Source organism: Neovison vison, chromosome 8, assembly GCF_020171115.1.
Source record: "Neovison vison isolate M4711 chromosome 8, ASM_NN_V1, whole genome shotgun sequence".
Lineage (NCBI taxonomy): Eukaryota > Metazoa > Chordata > Mammalia > Carnivora > Mustelidae > Neogale > Neogale vison.
In genome coordinates, this window is record NC_058098.1 from 105,172,181 (window position 1) to 105,198,089 (window position 25,909).

The 25,909-nt window shown below is 37.5% G+C and overlaps 1 protein-coding gene across 2 annotated transcripts in view; it reads right to left on the reverse strand.

The window, feature by feature from the left end:
* LOC122915068 (charged multivesicular body protein 3) overlaps positions 1 to 25,909 on the reverse strand; it is a 101,906-nt gene that overhangs the window by 68,478 nt on the left and 7,519 nt on the right. Inside the window, exons 3-4 of one of the 2 annotated variants that reach the window (XM_044261572.1) lie at positions 20,918 to 21,033; positions 12,304 to 14,319 (exon numbers count right to left, since the gene is read on the reverse strand). The exons of the other annotated variant lie outside the window; for it this stretch is intronic. Of the exons in view, the coding sequence (XP_044117507.1) occupies positions 12,744 to 14,319; positions 20,918 to 21,033 (1,692 nt within the window). The 3' untranslated portion in view covers positions 12,304 to 12,743. Of the gene's footprint in view, positions 1 to 12,303; positions 14,320 to 20,917; positions 21,034 to 25,909 lie in introns of those variants that run through there. 2 annotated transcript variants of the gene reach the window in all.

The window sequence follows — 25,909 nt, forward strand, 5'->3', positions numbered from 1 at the left end:
TGGCCAATAGACACATGAAAATATGCTTACCATCACTCTTTATCAGGAAAATACAAATCAAAACTATAATCAGGTGTCACCTCACACCTGTTAGAAGGGCTAATGTCAACAACACAAGAAGCAGCAGGGGTTGGTGAGGATATGGAGAAAGGAGAACCCTCCTGCACTGTTGGTGGAAAGGCAAACTGGTGCAGCCATTCTGGAAAACAAGGTGGAGTTGCCTTGAAAAGTTAAAAATAGAACTACCTTACAATTCAGTAATTGAACTACTAGGTATTTACCCAAAGAACACAAAAATACTAATTCAAAGGGATACATGCACCCCAATGTTTATAGCAGCATTATCTACACTAGCCAAATTGTGCAAAGAACCTAACTGTCCACTGACTGATGAATGAACAAAGGAGACATGGCATATAGATACAATGGAGTATTACTCAACAATAAAAAAAATGAAATCTTGCCATTGACAATGACGTGGGATGGAGCAAGACAGCATTATGTTAAATGAAATAAGTCACTCAAGGAAAGACAAATACCATATGATTTCACTCACATGTGGAACTTAAGAAAAACAAATGAGCATGGGGAAAAAATAGAGAGAGGCAAACCAGCTCTTAACTATAGAGAACACACTAATGGTTACCAGAGGAGAGGTCAGTGGGGAGATGAGTTAAGTAGGTGATGGGGATTAAGGAGTGCACTTGTGATGTTGTAAGCACCAGGTGTTGTATGTAAGTGTTGAATCACTAAATTGTACCTCTGAAGCTCATATACTATATGTTAACTAACTGGACTTCAAATAAAAACTTAAAAAAATTATAAAACACTTATTTACAATGTCACAAAAAGTCAATCAAGTAGGAATAAATTGAATGAAAATATACAAGACCCCTTTATAGGCAACTACAAAGCACTGCTGATATATGTTAAATAATATCTAAATAAATGGAGATATATGCCGTATTCATGAACTGGAACTCAGTATTGTAAAGACATCAATTCACCACCAAAGTGATCTATAGACTTAATGCAATCCCAAAACCTAGAAGGGTTTGTTGCAGTGAATTTTGATAAGCCAATTTGAAAAGTTCATGTGGAAATGCAAAATACTAACATTGGAAGATATATGCTACCTGATATCAACAGTATTATAAAAGTCTAATAACTAATGTTGTGAGGTGTTGGTGTAAAATTATTATAGAGAATAATGGAACAGAGTAGAGAACCCAGTAGCAGAACCTGGTTTATAACAAACACCACCACAATTCATCAAGGAAAATTATATTCTTTCCATTAAATTCCACAAGGTCAATTTAGATCTCCATGAGAAAAAGAAAAAAAAAAAGGTCTTTGGTCCCTACCTCATGCCAAATTCATTTCAGATGGAGCCATAGACTAAAATATGATAGGTAAAAAAGTAAAGCTGCTAGAACAAAACATAGGAAAATATTTTCCTGACTTTGGGGTAGGCAAAGATGACTTAAACAGAAAATAAATTTTAAACAACTATAAAACAATCATTAAGTTGGATTTTTTAACATTAAGAACTTTTATTCATCAAAAGATGAGGGTGAAAAGGAAAGCCAAAAACTGCTTAATATTTTCAAAATAAAAACACTCATATCTAGCATATATAAAGGACACTTACATATTAATAACAATAGACACATCCCAATTTTTTAATGAGCAAAATACTTGAATAGACACTTCATAGGAGAATCTTCAAATTGCTATTGAGATTATGAAAAGATGATCCACTTCATGATTCATCAGAGAGATAAAAACTAAAACCATAATTAAATACTACTACATCCCCACAAGAATGGTTAACATTAAAAGCACTGACAATGCCAAGTGCTGGAAAAAACATGGGGACTCATATACTGCTGGTTAAAGTACACATTGGTACATTTAGTTTGGAAAATTCTTTAGCAGTAGCCACTAAAGCTACTATACATATTAACTTTTTGATATAGCAATTCCATGGTTTATTATATACTCAACATAAGTGTTTGTCCATTAAAAGACATGTATAATATTCAAAGTTGCTTTATTCATAATGGCAAAAACTGGAAATAAATGTCCAACTTGTGATATATTCGTATAACAATATACTAATTAATACAGCAATACAAAAAAAGAACTGTAGACACAACATCATAGTTGAATCTCGGTGGAATTGCTTACTATGCATTTCTTGGACTTGAATTCTGTGTAAAGTACTCAAGAAAGTGCCCTGTGCAGAGAGCCAAGTAATCAGGGGCTTTACCCTGTCTGTTTCCTTCCTCTCAGCAATCTCAATCTCATATTCCCTGTTGTCCACTGCCCCAAAACAATTGCTAATGTACTTTTGTCTGGATTTATAGTTATGGTAAGAAGACCAGTCCAGTACCAGTTACTGCATCATGGTCAGGAGTAGAAATCTTGAGTTATTTTAAGAAGTAGTAGGAACTGCACCTAGGAAAAACGGTTGAGAGAGGAACACTCACTAGGTAATTGCAGGAGACTTTAAGCATGCTGGAACTACAGACTTAGGATATTTAGGTGAAATGATGATCAGCAAATTTTGGATACGTTGTGACTGGGTTGCTGTCATAGTTAAAGGTTAATCTGTTATCACAGAAAGGCCTCAAAATGCAATGACTTAAATTAAATGGAAATTTGTTTTGTGGAAGATTCTAGCCAGGTAGCTCAGTTTGAGGTCATTCAGGAACCCAGGCTGGTGAGGCATCTCTGTGTAATTGTCTCACCTAACTTCCAAGGTTGCATCGGCTGTCACCATACCTGGCAGGTTAGAAGTAGAGAAGAGAAAGTGATAACACATATACCCAGTGTTTTAAGTCAAGATCCAGAAGTGGCGTGTATCACTTTTGCTTACATTGTACTGTTAAGAATTAGTCACACTGGTCACACCTAACTACAATGTGGGCTGAGAAATATAGTTGATAGCTAGGAATTTATTCAGCTAAAATTCTAGTATAATGGAAGAATGGGAGAATGGAGAGCAGGGAGGGGGAGAACAACAATCAGCAAGTCTGGCATGAGTTGAGTATGGGTCATCCTAGTGAAATGCCCAGCAGATAGTTCCATATGGGGACCTGGTATGGAATAGAGTAATCTGAACCGGAGAGGTGGATTCCGAAGCCGTTAGCATATAAGTAGGAGTTGAGGACATGAATATTGATGAAATCACCCAAATGAGTTGAGAACTGGAACAGAACTCTAGAGGAACAATGACTCTGATGGAGCAAGGGAGGACCATCCCAGGAAGGAAATTATTTTAAAAAAGGATCCAAGAAGTAGGAGGAAAATCAGGTAGAGTAGTACCAGAGAAACCTGAGGGAAAGGAATTTCAAGGAGGGAGTGGTGAATAAAGTCACCATATGCAGAAAGTACTGTAAGTACAAAAATGCATTCATCAGATTTAATTATTAATTCAACTGGGGCTGTGTGGGTGGCTCAGACAGTTAAGTCCCGGACTCCTGATTTCTGCTCAGGCCACGATCTGAGTTGTGGGATTGAGCCCCTCCTGGGGCTCCATGCTCAGCATGGAATTTGCTTGTCCCTCTCCCTTCGCTCCACCCTCCTACCCCCCACTGCTCTTTCTCATGCTTTCTCTCTCTCTCAAATAAATAAACAAAATCTTTTTAAAAATTCAATTGGGATTAATCCAAATAGTTACGAATAATAAACAAATGAATGTTGAATAAAGAAATAAAGGCCTAAAGGGTTAATAATGAAAACAAAAGGAGAGATAAGGGCAATGCAAGAGAGTGACTTTTATTGCAGATAATTGCTGAAATGTGATTGGCCATGAGTTGAGACTTGTTGAAATTGGGATACATGGGAATTCATTATATGAATCTCTCTACTTTTGTATGTGATTAAAAATTTTTTTTTTTAGGCATGGAGCCCAGCACAGGACTTGAACTCACAACCCCAAGACCAAGATCTGAGCTAAGACCAAGAGTTGGATGTCTAACTAACTGAGCCACGTAGGCAATTTTCTGAGGAAAAAAATGGTTTAAGGGTGCCTGGGTGGCTCAGTCAGTTAAGTGTCTGCCTTTGGCTTAGGTCATGATCTCAGGGTCCCAGGATGGTGTCCTGCAACCTCGCTCCATGGGAAGCTTGCTTCTCCTTTTCCTGACCCTCCTCCGTGCTTGAGCGCCCACTCTCTCTTAAATAAATAAAATCTTAAAGAACGAACGAACAAACAAAACCCCAAAAACTCTGAAATTAAGGGTCCTTTCTCCAATTTCTATATAACCTAGTCTGGTGCATATCATGCTGTAAACTGTCTTTTACCACTCAACCTTTCCACAGTCATGAATATACAGCGGTCTGTAGATCTGCCGTGATTTGGTAATAGCAGAGAACACGCTCAGCGGAAGTAGAAGAAAGCTGATCTCATGTCACCTTTTCCCTGTTTTGGAGATAATTCAGGGCAACCGGATGAGTTGGTCGCTGGACTCATGAGGTTGGGCTTTAATACCTTAACAGTTCACAGGTTTCTCTCTAAATAAAAATCCTGATTAAATATGTGCCATTTTGAAGAATAGATGTAGATATCATAATATATTTCAGAGTGAGGTTATATTAGAACTAGTTTTTTTTTTTTTTTAACAGATTTCATTCTCCTTCCCATGGTGACATGGAATGTATCCAAATCTGACCATTCAGCACCTGTTACGGTTATATTGCCAGGTAACTGCATGCTTTTCTGTGGATCCTGGCAGGGGGACTGTTTATAGATTTTTGCAAACGTAGCATGCCTTTTGTTAGATGATGAGTGTGCCAATCTATTCTTGACAGGGACATTCACAACCTAAACTAAGGTAGAAGATTGGACAAAACAGTTTTTACATTTGCTTCTGACACTCAGATTCTATTATTTTAAACAGGAAATCTGTTAAGAATGACACTCTTCTGGGGCACCTGGGTGGCTCAGTCGGTTGAGCAGCTGCCTTCAGCTCAGGTCGTCTTCCCAGGATCCTGGGATTGAGTCCTGCATCAGGCTCCTTGCTCAGACGACAGTGTGCTTCTCCCTCTCCCTCTGCCTGCTGCTCTGCCTACTTGTGCGGTCTCTCTGTCAAATAAATAAAATCTTAAAAAAAAAAAAAAGAAAAAAAGAATGACACTCTTCTTTTATTTTTCCTTCTCATCAGACAAGTTAAAGTGCTTTTAAAGCAAAGCAATATACATCAAGTTTGGTCACAGTCCACCATGTTCAATACTAACAAATAATTTGAACAATACTGTTTTAAAAGCCCAAGATATTTGTGTTTGGCAAGAGGTGTCTCTAACCCAAGCCTCTGGCAACAAAGCTGGGAGTCAGCTTGAGGCATTTTGTTCCAGAAACCTACTGTTTTAGCCACTTGACTCAGGAATTAAGTGAAACTAAACGGGGAGCATTTAAATAATAAAAACAAAAGCGGTCCTGGAGATACCAGAATTCTAACTTCTGTTTTATTGGTCTGATATCCAACCACTTTGTTTTTGTGCAAGGACTTCATAAAACCCCAAGTAAGTTACCCATGTAGGAATATGTCACCAGACCCCACATCATCAACAAATAGACGATGGTCTCAACGTACATTCCCAAATTAGAAGAGGTCATAGAATTTTACCAACAGTAGTGACAGTGTCTAGATAAATAATATACATGAACATCATCTTTCTACTCTACAACTGGGGGCATGTCATGGATAATTGGTGAGACTGTCCCACCCATCTCCCTAAATGGGTGGGAAACAGAAACTCCACTTTGTTGGAATGTTTTAAAGCATTTTAAAATTCAATAGTTTTAAAACTATTTTGAATATAATAAAATGAATTTTCCTTACTTCTTCTGCAAATGGTACTGATAAAATGTTTTTCTGGACAAACACAGAATCATTGTCAGTGAGATAGTGAAATTCAGGAAACTGACACTGTACTTACTGGCCACAAACTACTGTTTCGTTTTTGGGTTTTTTTTTTTTCTTTCTTAATACCTTTAACCTCTAGCTGTCAAACTATTGTAACTATGATTTCTTTGCCTGCCCTGCCTCTAGTAGGCTCCACCTCCTACTTCCAAGTCCCTATCTGTCAGCGTTGGGTGGTACACGGTGAGCATAGCTGCCTTCCAAAATCTCTATCTGTGTAGCTTTGGTTCTATAGATTGGGAAGCTAAATCACCAAACTCATTCAAGTTCTGTGTAAAGTAAGAATAAATTCTGAGTAAGCATCTGTGTGACTCTTCATTCATTCAGTAGATACTTTAAGAAAACACTAAGTATCCATCAATGGGTATATGGCTAGAAATACGGTATATATATATATCACCATATTTGTACCCCTACATTGTATATACCAGATATATATAATGGAATATTATTCAGCTACAAGAAACAAGGAAATCTTGCCATTAGTGACAACATGGATGGTTCTTGAAGGCATTATGCTAAATGAAATAAGTCAGACAAAGACAAAAACTATACAATATCACTTACATGTGGAATCTACAAAAAAGGGGGAAAAAAACCCAAAAAAGAACAAAAAGGCCAAACTCAGAAACAGAAAGTAGAATGGTGGTTATCAGGGACTGGAGGGTGGGGGAAATGGGGAGATGCTTGTCAAAGAGTACAGACTCGGGCACCGGGGTGGCTCAGTTGCTTAAGCATCTGCCTTTGGCTCAGGTCATGATCCCAGGGTCCTACAATCGAGCCCCACAGCAGGCTCCTTGCTCCACAGGGAGTCTGCTTCTCCCTCTGCCTGCCACTCCCCTTGCTTGTGTTCTCTCTTTCTCTGTCAAATAATTAAATAAAATCTTAAAAAAAAAAAAAAGAGTACACATTCCAGTTAGTAGATTTGTAAGTCTGGGGACTCTAACGCACAGCATTGTGATTATAGTTAAAAATATTGTACTTATTCACTTGGAAGTTGCTAAGAGAGTGGATCTTAAAAGTTACTAGAAATAATTATGTGATGTGATGGAGGTGTTAGCTAATGATACCATGGCCATTAAACCGTAATATATTTATCTATTAAGTAACATGTTGTACATCTTAAACTTACACAATGTTTTATGTCAGTTTTATCTCAATAAAGTTAGAAAAATAAATTAAAAAACAAACAAAAAAAGAAAACAGATAGTATCTTTGACATCTGTTTCAGTGCGTCTGTACTTTTAAGCTTATTTTTGTTATTAGATAAATATGTTATAAATTCAGTTAGGTATTGTCAATTCTAAGAGTGTGTTTTAAAACAGACTGTATATGAGAATATTCAAGCCCTATTTGTTTAGCATATAATACAAAGCACCTTTTAGTCCATCATCACATAAACTAAGAGAACTTGACAGTAACAAGTATACAATTTAGCATCGGCATAAAGGATAATGCAAATTTGACAAAAGACTTTTCCTATTGTCTTTTCCACAGATGCACTTATTTCTAAGTGAAACAATCGTAGAAAGAGCCTTGAACAAGATAGAATCTTATCCAGAGGTTTTAAAGCCGCCACCACAGCTTTGACTGGCTGATGTCATCTCTTAAAACACACGCACACTGTTGCCCCCACCACTCCTTCTCAAACTGTTTCACTGGGCCCTGACGACATTCAGATTTGGAAGCTGTGTCCTAGTCACATCTTTAACTATCTTGGTTGTTCTGAATTTCGACCACCTATTTAGCGGGGATTCCTTCTCATCTACCTGTTGCACATGGATATTATTAAGTAAAATGATCTATTATATACAGGTCAATAAAAACTTTGGCTGAAAAAAAAACTTTGGCTGAGAAGATGGCACAAAAAATTAAGTAAAGAGATCGTCTAAACTGATCATTAATCGATAAATTTTGGCAACAAGAACCAGAATAGAATGATTAAAACACAGATGATTCAAAATGTCATTTTAACAATGAAATTTCCATTCTTTCTTCTCTAAATTTTATTTTTAAAGATTTTATTTATTTATTTGACAGAAAGAGACACAGTGAGAGAGGGAACACAAGCAAGGGGAGTGGGAGAAGAAGAAGCAGGCTCCCCACTGAGCAAGGAGCCCGACGTGGACTCAATCTCAGGACCTTGGGATCATGACCCAATCCAAGGCAGACGTTTAACAAATGAGCCACCCAGGCACTCTTCTCTATATTTTAACCAAATCCAGTAGCAAAAAGGACCCAACACTTCACCTCTGCTACCTTTTGTCCCTTGGATAGTTTTTAAAGTAACAATAAAATGGCCAAGGGGAAAAATGTGGGAGCAAGAAGAAAGAGCACATAAATAATCTTCAGGTTCCCAAATATTCTAGAGATGAAAAGAAGTATGGGACTACAAAAATTTAAAAAAAGAAAAAAATCAAGATTTTTTTGTCTTGGAGCAGGCCATAAATACTGATGTCTTTGTCAGTACTAATAAAAATATAATTTATCTTTTCTACCTACACTAGATGGGTGATAAAAAGTTTGGCAAAGGGCAAAATTAAAATAGATTTTTAAAATTCAAGCCAATAATTACCTAATGAATATCAACTCTGGGTCTGACATGTTAAGGCTATAACAGTAGATTATAGCATTACTCCTGCCCTCAAGGATCTCTTATCCTTAAAGCAGACTTACACAAAAACATGAGAAGACTGTAGAAAAACTTTTGAACAGAACACAATCATATATCCTACTATACAGTTAACCAGAGTTCAGTAACAACAAAGCCCACACACTTGGAAAATTTAGTTCTTTAAATTCAATAGGTAGCTCTATGAATTCAAACTTTCTTTTTAAACACAGTTCAAGTGTAGCGTCAACCTTGACTATTTCCTTCAATTCACTGCCTCCAGGAAAATCTGACAAAAAGCATTATTCGCTATGCTTAACAATTAAGGGAAGAGTTAAGCTTCCCGGGAGATCTGATCTTCTGGCAATTATTTCCTCCTCAACTTCATTGTATTGTTTTTACTGTATGTCTAACATTCTAAATGTATGTTTATTTTATGCCCTGCCCTGTTGATATTTAGATAAATAGTGCACAGGTGCTACCTTAAAGTAGTTCACCCAAAAGAGGCACATGCATAGTTTCAACACAATGCAGTTAAGTATGACAGATGTGTGCAAGGTATCAGTGGGATGTAAGGGCACATATCACACATATCAAGAAAGGGCAAGTATCACTGAGATTAGAAGAAGGGCACATATCAATCTGCTCCACTGTTGGTGATACTAAGTTTGATCACTTGAGTAAGAGGACAGCTGGCTGAGCTTTCAGTGTAAAGATATCTTTATCTCTTTATAAGCCTGGTGGGGGGGGATGGGTAGGAGGGTGTAGAAATTCTGGATAAAGTGGGATCTAGCCAGACAAACCAGAGAAGGGGTGGAGAACATTAGGTAGATGTTAAGAACCAAGCAGCAAGCTGAGAAAAGCTAGAGCATGGACCTGGAGAGATAAACAGCCCAGAGTGTGGTAATGTCTCTAAGAAGTCAGGTAGGAAGATCATGAAGGGCCTTGAAAGCTGATTTTAAGGAGATTGGTTTATCTTCTAGGGTAGTAGTCTCCAAAGTATGATGTGCCCTAGGAAGCTAAAGAAATTTTAATTGTTTTTTAAAATGTCTATGCTTTTGTGTATCTCATAATGGGACAATATTATGACCCACTAACTGAAATCAGGACCCTAAGAGGACCGGGGGTAGGAGAGACAATGAAAAGCTGTTCTACTAAGTACTGAAAAGCATCCAGGAGAGGCTGTTCAGCAGATGGCTGAATATAAAACTGGAGGTCTGGGGAGGGGCCTTTGTCTGGACATGTAGACTGGGGATATCCACTGAAAACAAGAAAGAACAGTGGACCAATGGCAGAACTCTAAGAAACACTAACATTTACAATAACGTGATTACCTTTTTTTCAAAAGGAAAATTAAAAGCACAAGGAGCAATGTTTGCATTTTTATTTAAAAAGAGCTCTCAGGGGCACCTGGGTGGCTCAGTGGGTTAAGCCTCTGCTTCAGCTCAGGTCATGATCTCAGGGTCCTGGGATAGAGCCCCACATCGGGCTCTCCGCTCAGCAGAGATCCTTCTTCCCCCTCTCTTTCTGCCTGCCTCTCTGCCTAGTTGTGATCTCTTTCTCTCTGTCAAATAAATAAATAAAATATTTTAAAAAATAAAATAAAAAGAACTCCCAAACATTAAGTAACAGCTGGTCCTTAATATTGTCATTAACGTATGAAAATTAGGTTCAGACTACCACGAAGGGGAAAAAAAGTTTCTGCTAATAAGCTAGCAGTAATTCAGAATAAGAAAATTACATTTTCTTACCATTTTGGAGGTCAAGAAAAGATTTTAAAAGTGCACCATGAAACTCAGACCTGATCTCAGCACTGGGCCGGGGAAAATACAAAATGAGTCTGGAACACCTTTGGTCAAAAAGCAAGCAAGTGCTTCAAGATTAAAAGGGATATATCAATAGCACAGAAGAGTGGCCTAGAGGAGCTCCCACTTACCAGATTTGGGATGATTTGGAAACAGAAAAGAATAATGAATATTTACACACTGACTGTAAAAAGAAAGTAAGTCCAGTAATATTCAAAGTATGTGAGAAAGAAAAATGGAAAAATAGCTGTTTTTCATACATATACACACACAAATGCCACCTAAAAAATGTAGAATAAAGGATGCAATTACAAAATCCCCATGTTGGGGCACCTGGGTGGCTCAGTGGGTTAAGGCCTCTGCCTTTGGCTCAGGTCATGATCTCGGGGTCCTGGGATCGAGCCCCACATCGGGCTCTCTCTCTGAGCAGGGAGCCTGCTTCCTCCTGTCTGCCTCTCCACCTACTTGTAATCTCTGTCCAAAAAATAAATAAAATCTTAAAAAAGAAAAGAAAAGAAAAGAAAACCCCCTGTTATGGGGTAACTGGCTGGCTCAGTCAGTTGAGTATCTGACTCTAGATTTCAGCTCATGATCTCAAGGTCGTGGGACTGAGCCCTGAGTCAGATTCCATGCTTAGTGGGGAGTCTGCTTGAGATTCTCTCTCTCCCTCTGCCCCTCCTAATCCCATCTCATTGCCCCCACTCTCGCTCACTCTAGAATAAATCAACCAATCTTAAAAAAAAAAAGAAAAGAAAATCCCCATGGTACAACTCCTATTTAATACCCAATTTAGACTAATAATCATCAGTGGATGTTAAAAACTTTGGTTTACTAACATAACACTAAACGTTAACTACACTGGAATTAATTTTTTTTTTTTAAACTGGATATTCACATAGCCTCACAGGTTCCCTCTTAAGTGAAAAAGTATCTTACAATGGATAGATATTACTTTAACCAAATTTAGCTTCACCAGTAATGGGATGAACTAATACAAAGTGTCTACTGATGACATACAAATGGGAGGTACATATCACCCAGGCAATATTGTTTAATTTAAATCTAATCATGAGGAAACAGACAAATCCAGAATGTAGAACATTTTATAAGCCACTAGCTTTTACTCTTCAAAAATTTATCAGGGAAGACAATTAAAAAAAAAAAAAAAGCAAGGAACTGCTCTAGAGAGAACATGAAAGGAAAACCAACCCAATTCATGAACCTTATGTGAGGTTCACAACAAAAATAAAACAAAAGCATATAAAGATATAAAGGATATTTGGGGAGCAAGTGGGAAGTAGGGATTATATATTAAGTATTACTGAGTCAATGTTAATAAACATCTTGGGTGTGATGATGGTACAGTGGTTAGGTAAAAAATTCTTATTCTTAGGAGACACATGGTGATATATTCAGTGGTAAAGCAGTACTAAGATGACTAACATTTATTTTCAAAGGGATCAGCAATAAACAAAAAACATTCAGAGAAAAGAAAGAAAAAAGTTAAATAAACACATAGAGAAGATAAAGCAAAGGTAACAAAATACACTTTGTGAATTAGAAAAATGGATGCTCATTGTATGGTTTCCAATTTTTCTGTAGTTTTATAATTTTTAAAAATCAAAGTCAGGAAAAATGTAAGTAATCAATGTGTGGCTAATATGCTATAGTTGATTTTACTTAGATGAATATACTACTCATAAATGACTTAATACTTTAAAAAAAAAAAAAAAAAAAAAAGCAAGCGCCCACCATGAAATTCTTCTCCATCAAAGCTAACCAGGCTAAGAGGCTGATTAATGCCACCTCTGGCTAGTATTGGCAACATAATTCATCTTTTTGTTTTTCCTCATGAGTCAAGGATCATGTTTGACTTACCTGTAAAATTAACAAACTAGCAAAACACCTATAGCATTCAGCCACCTCATCAAAACAATTTAACATTGGAAAAGCTGTAATCTTCTGGTTTTAAAATAATTTATTTCATAGGTCTGTTTTAATTTCATGTCTCAGAGCATACATTATTTAACCAAGAGGTGCTGGACAGAGATTGTAAAAAGGGAGGAAACATTTAGGATAAGAAACTGCCTCAATTCCATTAGAATTTGATCCTACCTTGTAAAGTCTTGCTAGGATAAATTTCTATCACACTTCTTTTGTGCTTACAAAAAACATTAACTTCTGAATTTCCAATGTTGTAAATAAAAATTTTTACAATTAAGTATGCATTCAATTGACACACAAGGCAACCAAGTAATTGTCATCAACATTAGCATAATGTGTATTTCCTGTCACTGCACTAACATTAAACTAAACTTCAAACCACAAAAACATTGTGACTAACATTAAAAAGGCAAGCTGTAAGATACTCAAAGCTTATAAAGGACAAATTGCACATAGTTAAGATGGGACATCATTTGACAAGGGCTGGTGTTGTGCATATGGCTGCTTTTTTTTATAAGAAGGCCACCGGCAAACAGGGCAACAGTGTCGGCCTCCAGCCAACCACATCACAATGCAATTCTGATGAAACACATGACCACAAGGCAACCCCATTAGCAAACATCCATCTTCAAAATTCTCTAGGCAAACAACACATTCAGTACAGTGCAGCATATCAGCAGGCCAAGTTAACCAATCAGGTTCCATATCTTCATTAGTATTATATGATCCATATGACCTCCCCTTCCTTTCATACGGGCTGGTCTGACAATATTTATTGGCACATGAACAAGCCTCAGCATCACAGTGACTTGCTCTTCCTGGAGAATTGTGAACTATGCTTTGCTTATCTTCAAATACTTCCTTTTCACTGCTAAAAGTGTCTGTGCTCTCGCTATCTGAGTCATTTTCAATATCTTGAGAACCCTCCGACATTTCCTCTTCAGACTGGACTCCAAGACATTTAAATCGCCACATTGGCAAATTTTTTATGTAATCAGTTGGTATCAGAGGGTGAAGCCAAAGGTCAGGGAAAGCTAACCGCTCCAAGAATAAGTCAGGGTCTTCGTCCCAATCAGATTCTACAGGAAAGTTCTGAAAAGAAGCAATCGGGTGGAAGAGGTAGCTGGTGTACCAGTCCCACAGACTTGATAACCATTCTAAGTTATTGGCATTGACTTCATCATTGTTGTTGTTGCGCCGTCTCTTCTTCTCAAAGTAATCGATTAGTAAACCATGTCCAAGGTACGTACTGAGAAACAGGGCTGGGTGTGAAGAATAGAACATCCAGTCTGCCCTCACCCATGAAGCCAGTGTGGTTGTATTGGAATATCTCAACAATTTTAAGCTATATTCATAAAAGCTATCTAGGTAAGGGAGCTGTAAAAAGCCCAACACAGGTAGCCAGGAAATAATTAATAGAGAATTATATGTCCCTAAAGTGCTTATGAGAACCACAAATCGCTTTATGGTTGCTCCTTGTGTGATAAATAAGTCCATCCAAGCCATAAGATTAACTAGAACCAAGCTCAAAACAAACAGATCATTTACTTCAGGTTGCAATGAGCGCAAAAATGAATCCATGGCCTGAAGGGATATAAATTCACCTGTGTGGTTTCCGTATCTGTAAATTCCTTCAGGAGTTCTAAGAATGTATGATGGCATGTTATATACACCAATATCTGTCATGTAACTCTTATTGTCCCAATTTTCCACATTAACAAAAATAAACTCAACTCTTCCAGTAAACTTTATACTTAGTGCAGAGAAGAAAGCTGGGGGTTGGTCAAGGTTTGCAAATAGGTATATTTTTACCCAATACTGATCACTTTTATTCCATTCTTCTTTCAAATGTTCAGCATTATAAATGGTTTTGATCCGAGATGCTGCGTGAGCAGTTATCCACTTAAAAATGTGCTCTACTTCAATTTTGCGTCCACTATATTCTTTAAGCATGACTTTCCCCTTAGAAGTGCTTGTTTGTGGGACAGACATAATGAGTGTGGATCGTACCCAGCCTCTTCTCCTGCAGTATCTGTAAGAGAGTAAACTTTAAGTGAAAGGTAGGCTCATGGATGAGCTAGCTTGCTCATCTTTACTGTCGCACAATTTGTTTTCCCCTAATGAACTTCTTTGGCACTGAAAGATACTCTCTCCCCAAAACCAAATAACATCCAAATAATCAAAAGCAGTACCAATACCTGGCAGTCATACAAGAACAAAAGCAAGCTCTCTTTTTGTAGTTTTGTTTCATAACTCTGTTTTTTTTTAAGAAAAGGCTTTAGTCAAGGAAATCAGTAAATACTTCAGCATCTTTTATGTGCCTACTACTTCATTATGTGCTTATAAGATAAAAAAAATAGGAAAATAATTCTTGTTCATAAGGAATTTAAAATCCCAATAAGGAAACAAAACAGAAATATAAAACCGTATATATTTAATTACTAAATAAGGTAAAAAAAGGTTCAAAAAAGGAGTATCACTGAGAGTTTGAGCTGGTGAAGATGTCATGAAAGGTTTGGGAACTGAATGAGGTCTCGAAGGTGGTTAGATTCAGATGGGCAAAGAAGAGAGAATAGATTATCCTACATGCCAAGTCCCTGACTTGAATGCAAGCTCCTTGAGGGTAGGAGCCAAGCTCTACCCACTTATTAACCCAAGCACCCACCGAATACCTGACACACATGGGCACGGTAAAAAGCAATTCATACAAAAAGCTCACCTAAGAAGGAGCAAGTCCCATACTTTCTTGTACTCTTTCATCCCTTTAATGAAGATCATGAAGAGGAGTATTTAATGCAGATGAAACAAAGTAAGTTTTCAGATTAAGAAGAGATTCAGTTAGAGGATGAGTAAGTATAGAAGAATTTAATTAAAATTAAATCATTTGTTGTTGTTGTTTTTTTTAAAGATTTTTTTTTTTTACTTGAGAGAGAGAGTAAGAGCAAGAGAGACCATGAGCGGGGTGAGGGACAGAGGGAGAAGTAGGCTCTCTGCTGAGCAGGGAGCCTGATGCGGGGTTCAATCCCAGTACCCAGGATCATACCCTGAGCTAAAGGCAGATGCTTAACTGACTGAGCCACCCAGGCACCCCCATTTGTTTAGATTTAACCAGTGTGGTCATGACTCCAATCCTTTTGGAAATGGACAAGTTCTTGCTATATAATTTGTGACATCACCTTCCCCCTAAAAAACCAGATGAGAAATAAAAGGAAATACTGAAAAACAAAAACAGTTGTTGTAGGACAGTGGAGAGATTGTAGGTGCAGCATTTCCCATTTTTTAAAAAAATGTATTTTTTTCCCCAAAAACCTACCATGTGAAGTTTTATGATATGTAAATTTAACTCAATAAAGTTGGAAAAAAGAAAATCTATCATGCAGGTACATTTTTTTCATTACGGATTTGTAAATGGATAGTAATGAATATTTAACCTCTTATTTTGCTATTTAAAATATTGATATAAAAATCATAAAATCAGGACGCCTAGGTGGCTCAGTGGGTTAAGCCTCTGCCTTCGGCTCAGGTCATGATCTCAGGATCCTGGAATGGAGCCCCACATTGGGCTCTCTGCTCAGCGGGGAGCCTGCTTCCCCCTCTCTCTCTGCCTGCCTCTCTGCCTGCTTGTGATTTGTCAAAAAATAAATAAAATCTTAAAAAAAATAAAATCATAAGTGTTACACTTTACTTAGTAAATATGGATTATGTGTGTGTGTATACTTCATCATGTGTGTATACACACACACACACACACACACACACATATATATTTTAAGTTTGATTTATTTTAAGTAATCTCTACACCCAATATGGGGTTCAAACTCAGGACCTTGACATCAAGAGTCACATGCTCCTCTGACTAAGCCAGCCAGGTGCCCCAGCATGTATTATATTTTATTGAAATAAGCACACTACACATTTATATGATCAGAGTGAAAGTCTCAACATAGGTCATATGGTTTTGTATTGATAATACAATTAGTTGTATCTCAGGAATTTTGTGATACAACTTCAGATAAATGAAGAGAGTATGTTATGTCATAAAGACAAGATTAGTAATGACTCTAAGAAACTACCTGGGTGACTCAGAATCACAGACCATGATTCAGCTTCTTGTTGAGTTGATTCACTTCCTTAACAGTATAGATTCCACTAATATCAATACTGCTTTAAGTGAAACGGTTCTGGAATAATGAATTCCTACAAAGAAAATATCCTGTGTCTCTTAACCCTGTATTTGTAAAATGCAAAGTAATAATTCATTGACATGAATTCTATTTTTACCCTCCACCCCCAGAAGCAATAAGTCAAATAGATAATTGCCTTATTTACATCTTAAATATCTTTAAGTAGCTTTAATTTTTAAATTTCATATGACACTTGTGATGACACATTTCTACTCAAGGTCATTCTTTTTAATCTTTCTATAACTACCTCAGAGAATATTGGCTACTGAGTTGTGCCATAAATTAAACGCCAATTTTCTGACAGGAAACCTTACTGAATAAAATAGGCAAAGAAGGTCTTAGTGCATACATTTCTTCATGTAAAAAAAAAAGTATCACATGCTTTCTTTTCAGTTCACAGTTGGGTGACGGCTTTAAGGTTATCCTGATTGATAATACCATAAAAATAACCTCTAGTTCTTCAAGTAAGCCTTTTGAGATCTCTTAGAGAACTTGAAGACTAAAAATGACAGAAAACATGGTTAGTTTGTTACTCCAGTTTCTTGTGTGACATTCCGTACTTAAAAAGAAACCTTAGTGTTTTCTGTTTAGGCAATGTGGTTTCTTCAGATGAGGTCATTGGCCTCACTGACGTTGCAGGCCTGCTCTCCAATCTCCCCTTCGCTTTCCCTTCTCTGCTTATTCCACCGGCCCTCTACCCTTTCACTCTCACCATAAGCCCTTCTGACCCACTTGCCTTTTAGCTCCTACAATTTCAACGTTCTCCATCTGCTCTTTACTATCCCCCATCTCTCCAACCCCTCAAAGACACACCCCACCTTGTTTTCTACTTTCTTCAAGAAAAGGCAAGAGAATAGATGTAACAGAGGGGTTTTTTAGCCTTGTAAGCCATATTGCTTGATTGGGGAATGAGAGGTAAGTTGAGAATGTGAACAAAGAAATTAAAACTGCTATCCAACAGAGTCAGGTGCTGCCCAAAGGTGGTGGCCCTGAATATTCTTAGGGCAGCTAACAAGGTCAGGAAAGTACTGCTATCCAATGGGACCAGCACATCAGAAGAGGGTGCCCTGAGACCACCCCAGAGAAGAAACGCCAGTAAAGAAACCAATACAAATAGTGGAGCAGAGAGCCTGGTGTCTATAAAAATCTGAAATGAAGATGATGACTTAATTATTCAACATATGATTAAAACACTTGCTGAAAAACACTATTCCCTGCCCGGGTATACATTCCTTTTTTTTTTTTTTTTTTTTTTAAAGTAGGCTCCACGCTCAACATGGAGCCCAGGGCAGGGCCTGAACTCATGACCCTGAGATCAAGACCTGAACTGAGATCAACAGGTGGACACTTAACAGACTGAGACACCCAGGCACCCCTGCCTTGACATTCTGAACACACTTTTCCATATCTATTTTATTCTTCTGTATCTCCAAAATCCTCACAAGGAGAAAAAAAATGATCCTGACTAAGCACAGCTTTTATGGCAACAATAGTTGTTACTCTGGTTGTAAGACCTTCCCAATAAAAGGAAATATGAATATGACAATACTGAAACTGATGAGTAGGGGTTCCTGGGTGACTCAGTGGGTTAAAGCCTCTGCCTTCAGTTCAGGCCATGATCTCAGGGTCCTGGGATCAAGTCCCACATCGGGCTCTCTGCTCAGCAAGGAGCCTGCTTCCCCCCCACCCCTGCCTACTTGTGATCTCTCTCCCTGTCAAAAAAATTAAAAAAAAAAAACTTAAAAAAAAAAGAAAGAAACTTATGAGTAACTATGCATCAAAACGTTCACCTTTGGATGAACCATATGTGCATGAGCAGAGGAAGGGGAAGGAGGAGAGGGAGAGGCAGAGAATTCCAAGCCGACTCTGCATTGAGCACAGAGCCCATCACAGGGCTTGATCTCATGACCCATGAGATTATGACCTGAATGGAAATAACAAGACAGACGCTTAACTGACTGAGCCACCCAGGTGCCCCGAAAAGTGTCTTAATAACAAAAAATAGTTGCAATCAACAAAAAAAGCAAAATTTTCTTAAAAATGATCTGTTCTATCATAAGTAAGAGGTGAGATTATTTGAAGATGAAGGATTTAGAGAAAAATATATGGAGGTTGCTTTTACTATCTCTTTACCAATCTTCAGCTAGTACAGACTCAGAGTTTTTCTAAAGAAAAGCTAGAAAAAGTTGCATTAAAATCTGTTAGACTCAATTATGATACTTCTGATGCATTCTGCTTTATAAGATTACACCAAAAAAAGTAAAATACTACTGTTTCCTTCAGTTTTTCATATTAATAGATTATCATTTTCTGTTGTGCTTAGTTTACTTTTGAATTCTTAATGTTATATAACAATTTATATTAGACTATGTGTTTAACCTTTATATTTTCTAATACATTTATAAGTTACAGTGTTGAAATGTATTAATTAGCTCATGGATTTTTTACAATCAATTCTGAATATTTTTTGAAAAACAGTGATACTGGGAGCGCCTGGTGGGTCAGTGGGTTAAAGCCTCTGCCTTTGGCTCAGGTCATGATCCCAGGGTCCTGGGATCGAGCCCCACGTCAGGCTCTCTGCTCCGCAGGGAGCCTGCTTCTTCCTCCTTCTCTGCCTGCCTCTCTGCCTACTTGTGATCCCTGTCAAATAAATAAATAAAATGTTAAAAAAACAAGAGTGATACTGACTTTTGGGATTACCTGAAAAAAAATAAAAATATTGGTATTTTAATTTGTTCTGGTATAGCAATCACTAGTACAGGGGAGAAAGATCTTTCACTCAGAGACTATTTGGGAATGATGAGATCAGACCAAATGCAACTATCTTTGATAAATAAAGGAAAAAAGTAACAACAATTTCCTTTTCATCAGAACATTAACACTAGGGCTGTTCTGGACATTTCAACAAAAGGCATTAGATATATTCAAGATTCTGTGGTGAAGATGAGAATGCAAATTTTGTGGGTAGATGAGGAGACTGTGAGTTAGGAGATACAAGAACTTTCTTTCTTATCTCCAGTTCTCTAGGGACTCTACACCTTAGGGTGTGGATCACACCCTATAATACCAATAAGCAAAACAATCTTGAGGTAAAATGAAGCAAACATGGATTTAAAGAAGAAAGGAAAATCTGAGTAGTATAATACAGTAGTATTGAAGGGTTTTCTACAGCTAACGGACTTCTCACTGGGGCCACATAAAAGGGACACAGATAAATCAGATCTATTACTTACATTAGAAACTATCCAATGTTGTGGGGTTTTCTACATACACATCATATGTCCTATCCTCAGAACTAAACAGAACATGCTGTACATGCTAATCTTTTATTAATATTTACTGAAAGAGTAATTAAATGAATGAATATATGTAAAAGTTAAAACTTGATGGCACTAGAAGTTGAAATAAAAAGCATTTCTTTTTTTTAAAAGATTTTATTTTTTTTTTTGACAGAGATCACAAGCAGGCAGAGAGGCAGGCAGAGTGAGAGGGAAGCAGGCTCCCTGCTGAGCAGAGAGCCCGATGCGGGACTCGATCCCAGGACCCTGAGATCGTGACCTGAGCCGAAGGCAGTGGCTTAACCCAATGAGCCAACCAGGCGCCCATAAAAAGCATTTCTTAAAAAATTTTTTTAAAAAAGATTTCATTCATTTGTTTATTTGACAGACAGAGATCACAAGTAGACAGAGCAGCAGGCAGAGAGAGAGAGAGAGGAGGAAACAGGCTCCCCGCTGAGCAGAGCTCGATCCCAGGACCCTGGGATCATGACCCTAGCTGAAGGCAGAGGCTTTAACCCACTGAGCCACCCAGGTGCCCCCAAATAAGAAGCATTTCAAAGAAATAATTTAATAATGAAACAAGAAATAACACAATAAATAAAATACTGTAGATGATGACAAAAGAAAAAAGAGAAATGCCCGCAAGGATTCTTGTCTGAGAAAATGGGAAAACAAAACAAAACACAACAGTAAAGAACAGAAAAAGGAAAGGTAGAAAGGGTACATGCCTGATGAAAGAAAAAAAGGATGAATCTGAATTTGGACAGTTTAGGGAGAAGGACACATTTAGGAGTAGGGGAGATGGAAATGACCATCCTCACGCAAAGCAGAGGTTAGAATTATGACAAAAGATTTCAATCAGTACAAAGCTATAAATGAGCTGAACTCTTTTTGGGAAGAAAAGTGAAACTAGAAGGACTGAAGACATAGTCTTGAGTCACCTCCACTAGAAAGAATATAGAAGAATGTGATAGAGAAAGTCATCTCAGAAAGAAAGTAAATAGCTGTCAGTTTATCAAAAACTATTAATCAAGCACCTGTATAACTAACAGTGTGCTAAACATTATAGTTAGCTTTTAGTTCAAATAGGCTTCTCATATCATTGTCTTCATTAGTTAAGACAATTCTGGTCAGAACTCAAATTCTAAGAAATGCCTAATCAACTCACCTGGGGTCACTGGAACAATTAAAAGTGCCTGTTCGTATTCCAAATCTTGACACCTTTTTCACCATTTTCTCCCAGTGGATTTTACCAACCAAGGGACTTCTGTCATTTGCTATGACCTGTTTGCCCAGAAAGAAAAACAGAAACTTTAATTACCTAAAATGAAATCGAACTAACCACTTACTATCTACAATACACTTTTATCTTTTGCAAAAAGATTCTGTTCCCAATTACATCATCACAGCAATTCTTGTAGAAAGAACTACTGTCCAGCTGAAAAGGCTTAAAACACTGAATACAGTGCATTAAACTTCCACACTCTGTGGCAGTTACATAGAGGGGGAATCAAAACCATATTAAAAAGCTAGCCACATTCTTCACCCTGTAGGTCTATTCTCTAGAAATAAGTTACACAGGAAGTAAATGGCCTTTGGAGGCATTTCTCGGCTCCAAAAATTTTAAACAATAATCCAAATAAGGCTTACTAGAAATTATCATATGTGGGTTTAATGAGTTCAAATTTCACTTTTTAAAAATTTTATTAAGGAACCGAGAGTCAAACATATGTTTTCTATTAAACTATGCTTTAACTAAACCAATACTATTACTTCTACAGCTTTTTCTTAACAATCATGAAAAGGTTCTAACATATAAAAAAAATTGCCGTAATGAATTCTACACCCTTGAACTTCTACTTCAAATTTGCAAATAGCTTTCAAACACAAGTAAGACTGGGAGAAGTAAAAGATATTTTAAAAAAAGAAAAGAAGGAAAAAGAAAAAACTCTAATAAGTTAACCTCCAAAATGAGTCATGGCTTCTTAGACTTTCTAATCGTTAACACCTTTTCCTTTTATTCCCTAATCTTTCTGCTTTGAATGAAGGCAGGACTTCAACAGACACACCAGTAAAAAACAAAATTATATGTTAAAACCAAAAACAACTGAATAGGAACTTAAAGGAAAGTCAGAATGTCTCTAGTCTTCACAAAACCATCTGTTTGATTTATTTTAAACCTAGGGTATATAGGCCAAGTTTATTTTTACAAAGGCTATGTAACTGATGTTATCTAATTCAAAATTACAACACAATACTCGGGGGTCCTTTCTAGGAGGAAGGGCCATTTTCATGTTCACAATGCCTCCAGGAAATGAAATCCCAGGTGCATGAGTGAAATGAGTGCCAATATATACCCCTGGGAGACACAAGAGTGGTACAGCACCTCATTGTGGCCTCTCTGCTGGGAAGCCTAACAAAGGGCAGCAGAAAGAGACAGAGCATGTGGTGGTGACAAGTGACTTGAAATTCACTTTATGTCCACTAACCCCTGCCCTACACCATTGCTACTATCATCCCCACATCTATAGAGACTTACATGCTATACATAACATTTTGTAGTAACTCTGATGCTTCATAAATACACGAACATATACACAATTTAGAGCATTAAACAAATGGTTATAATGTGCTTTTTAGTAAAAATAGAGGTCTTGTTGAGGGAGACATGAATTATTATTATTTTTTAAAGATTTTATTTATTCATTTGACAGAGAGAGATGATAAATACGCAGAGAGGCAGGCAGAGAGAGAGAGAGGAGGAAGCAGGCTCCCCGCCGAGCAGAGAGCCCGATGCAGGACTCGATCCCAGGACCCTGAGATCATGACCTAAGCCGAAGGCAGCAGCTCAACCCACTGAGCCACCCAGGTGCCCAAGGGAGACATGAATTATTTATTCAAATGCTCAGATGGTGGAGGTAAGCAGAAAGAGGGTAATCTGGGGACATGAAAGCTCTTTCTGAGGAGGTTCATGCCAGTTACGTTACCCACTAAGTCCCTAGTTTTCATTTTTCCGTGGACCAAAAGGTTTGGATACATTTTATCTGAATAGTCAGGAGAAAAAGCAGGGCAGGCATTTCTCTTCCTTCCCCCCCCCCCACTACTCAAGAATCAATATGGTAGTTCTTCTTTCCAACAAGTAATCAAAGAAAGCTCAAACTTATTTTTCAGTTTACTAAGAATGTTTAAGAAGTCTCCGTGCAATCATATACCACTCTACTCCCTACTTTTTAAAATAACTCTTAAAGAATTTCTTTTCACTCCCATTTCCTGATCAAGGCTGCAAATGACCCAAACATTTCAGGTCAGTGTTTATAATGACATTGCACCAAGGGGTTAATTAAGAGGTTGTTCTAATCAATGTAAGTTATGCCCTATATCTAGGGGCATCTTTCAGTGAATATCCTGTCCACTGTACAAGTATCTTTCAGACTTAAAAGAGCACAATTCTAGGAAAGGAAGTAGGAATGAGAGGGGGTCATTGGCAGGCACTGCTGGTTACAGCATAGACAACACAAGTTTGTGATCAGAGGTAGGAACATCTGAGCAGGTACATGACAATGTGTAACCCCAGGGCCTTATTTATTCAGCAAGCTGTACCCACACCTGCTTTTGAAGAGTTTAATCACCCCTAACACAGAGGGCCACACAAAAATGAAAACTCCTGTAGGCATTCATTGCATGAAAGCGTTTTATTTAACTCTGAAGTTCTATTTATGCAATTAGAAATTGCTCTGTTCAATGTCCTATATAGTTCTATTATTCAACTTATGGCTTGGCATAAATTAAATTTTACAGAAGTTGAATTAAATCACCATTAAAAAATTTAATATTTTCACAAAATAGCCCACCTGGCTGAGTCACATGGCACTAACAAATACTCTAGGCCTATTACTACTGTGTCACACCAGTAGTAATGTCACACCAGCTCATGTCCAAAAGTATGCATGACGATTCTGAGTGACACTCACATTGCTGGTCTTATTAAAAGTAGAGACATATTCCTTGGCAGTTCAGGAAAGATGTTGTGTTCTCTGTGGGAAATATTTTCAGGACTAGAAAAAAACTAGATGAAAGTGCAGCCTGAGTTCCAAGTCTGTAACAGAGTTGGTAGCATAAGCTGGAAGTGAAGGAATCTTACCCTCTTTCTTCCCTAGTTATCTGCCTCTCTAACTGGTATCCCTACACTTGCTCACCATTGCATTTCCTGCAGTTAATACAGTGTCTAATTCATCTGGGTACTCATTAAACATGTATGCTGACCTAAATTATTTCAGCTTTTTACAGCTTAGTAACTTCATTCTTCTATATCTGACTAAAGTTCTCTAAAGCCACCAAGTTTTTGGTATGTGTTATAAGTCTCTTCCCTAGCAACCTATCATCTGGAATATTTTCTGGACAAACATCAGCATAAACAGTACCTTGCTATGCAATTGTATATTAATGTTTTGGACCCCAGTCAGATATGAGGACTTTCAATTCAATGAATTTAAAAATACACTTTTTCCAGAAGTGCCTGGGTGGGTCAGTCAGTTAAGTGGCTGCCTTTGACTCAGGTCACGGTCCCAGGGTCCTGGGATTGAGCCTGGCATTGGGCTCACTGCTCAGCGGAGAGCCTGCACCTCCTTTCTTTCTGCCTAGGTTCCACTTCACAGTCTAATAGAGTTCTTTAGCATCAAGATGTTAGTACCATCACGGGCCATCTAACTCAGCTGAAAGATAATCATATACTAAGATTTTTACTGGTCTACACATTTCAGTAAACCAAACTCTAAGCTGTCTTAAGGCACAGGCTATAGTTTATTCACCTTTGTGCCCTCAGTGCTAATCCCAAGGTTCAGTTGGCTCACATTAGATTTCAAAAAATATTTGTTGCATGGTTAGATGAATGGATGAAACCACTGGTTTGCTGGTAGACATTTAATAACTAGCTCTCCAAAAGAAAAAGGAACTTCTTATTTCTATTACTTGTTGATTCAGTTGGTATAAATACTACCATATGGTGATTTCAATTTCCCAACATGCTATCTCTGAACATGGAACTGGGAAGAGATGTTAACAATCATCCTTCATGAAGCAGTATAAGCTGGCTCCAGCACACCACGCATGGAACTGTGTTGGATAATGTGTGATGCTAACTGCCCATATTCTCTGATGTCAAACTAGTGTGGTCCGGTTAAACCTTCAAAGAAAAACTGCACCTCGGGTTATTGTCTATTCCCTTCCTCCTGTATTACAGGTGTTACAATTGTATAAGAAAAAAACCATATACTTTTGCCTAATTTTTAGATGTGGGTTTTATTACTAATTAGAACATGTGCCATATAAATTTAGGCTAAATTAAATAAAACTCCATAGAACAGGAGTGCTGGGCTATGATATTTTCTGCATTTGTCAGTATTTCATTGTTTTTTTTAAAGATTTATTTATTTATTTGTCCGAGAAAGAAAGAGAGGGAGAGAGACAAAGCACAAGCAGTGGGGAGCAGGAGGCAGAGGAAGAAGCAGGTTCCCCACTGAGCAAGGTTTCCCACCGCCTCCCCGACCCCATGCAGGACTTGATTCCAGGACCGTGGGACTGTGAACTGAGTCGAAGGCAGATGTTTAAACCAGTTGAGCCACCCAGGTATCCCCCTATATTTCATTACTAATGGGGAGTTTCTACTTTCAAAATCATAGCCCAACTTAAATAAATATATGCAAATTATATAAGATCATTAAAAGTGAGGACAAGTGATTGATTGACAGAAACAAAATTAAATGGCATTTAATTATTTCTTTGGTATCCCCACTAGCTTTCTTTATGAGTAAACAAAAGTAAAAGTTTTTCACTAGTACAAAATAAATGATAAAATGGCTTACCATGTATTTTACCTTTAGGGTAGTGTCAAGAAAGACACTTATTTACTTTTATTTATTTATTAATAGGTTAGGCTCTCCATGGAAAAGACGATTGTCTAGAACAAAGCTAAACAAGTTTTAAGACAGCTATTAACTCTTTTTAGCCAAACACGAAATATAGTAACATAATACTTCAGCAAATATTGACCCAAAGCTTTACTTTAAATCACATGATGTTTTTCATTGCTACCTCAAGTCTAGTGACGTTAAATTCCTTATGATGGGGATAAAGCCAGTAGGGAAAAAATATCACAGTCCTT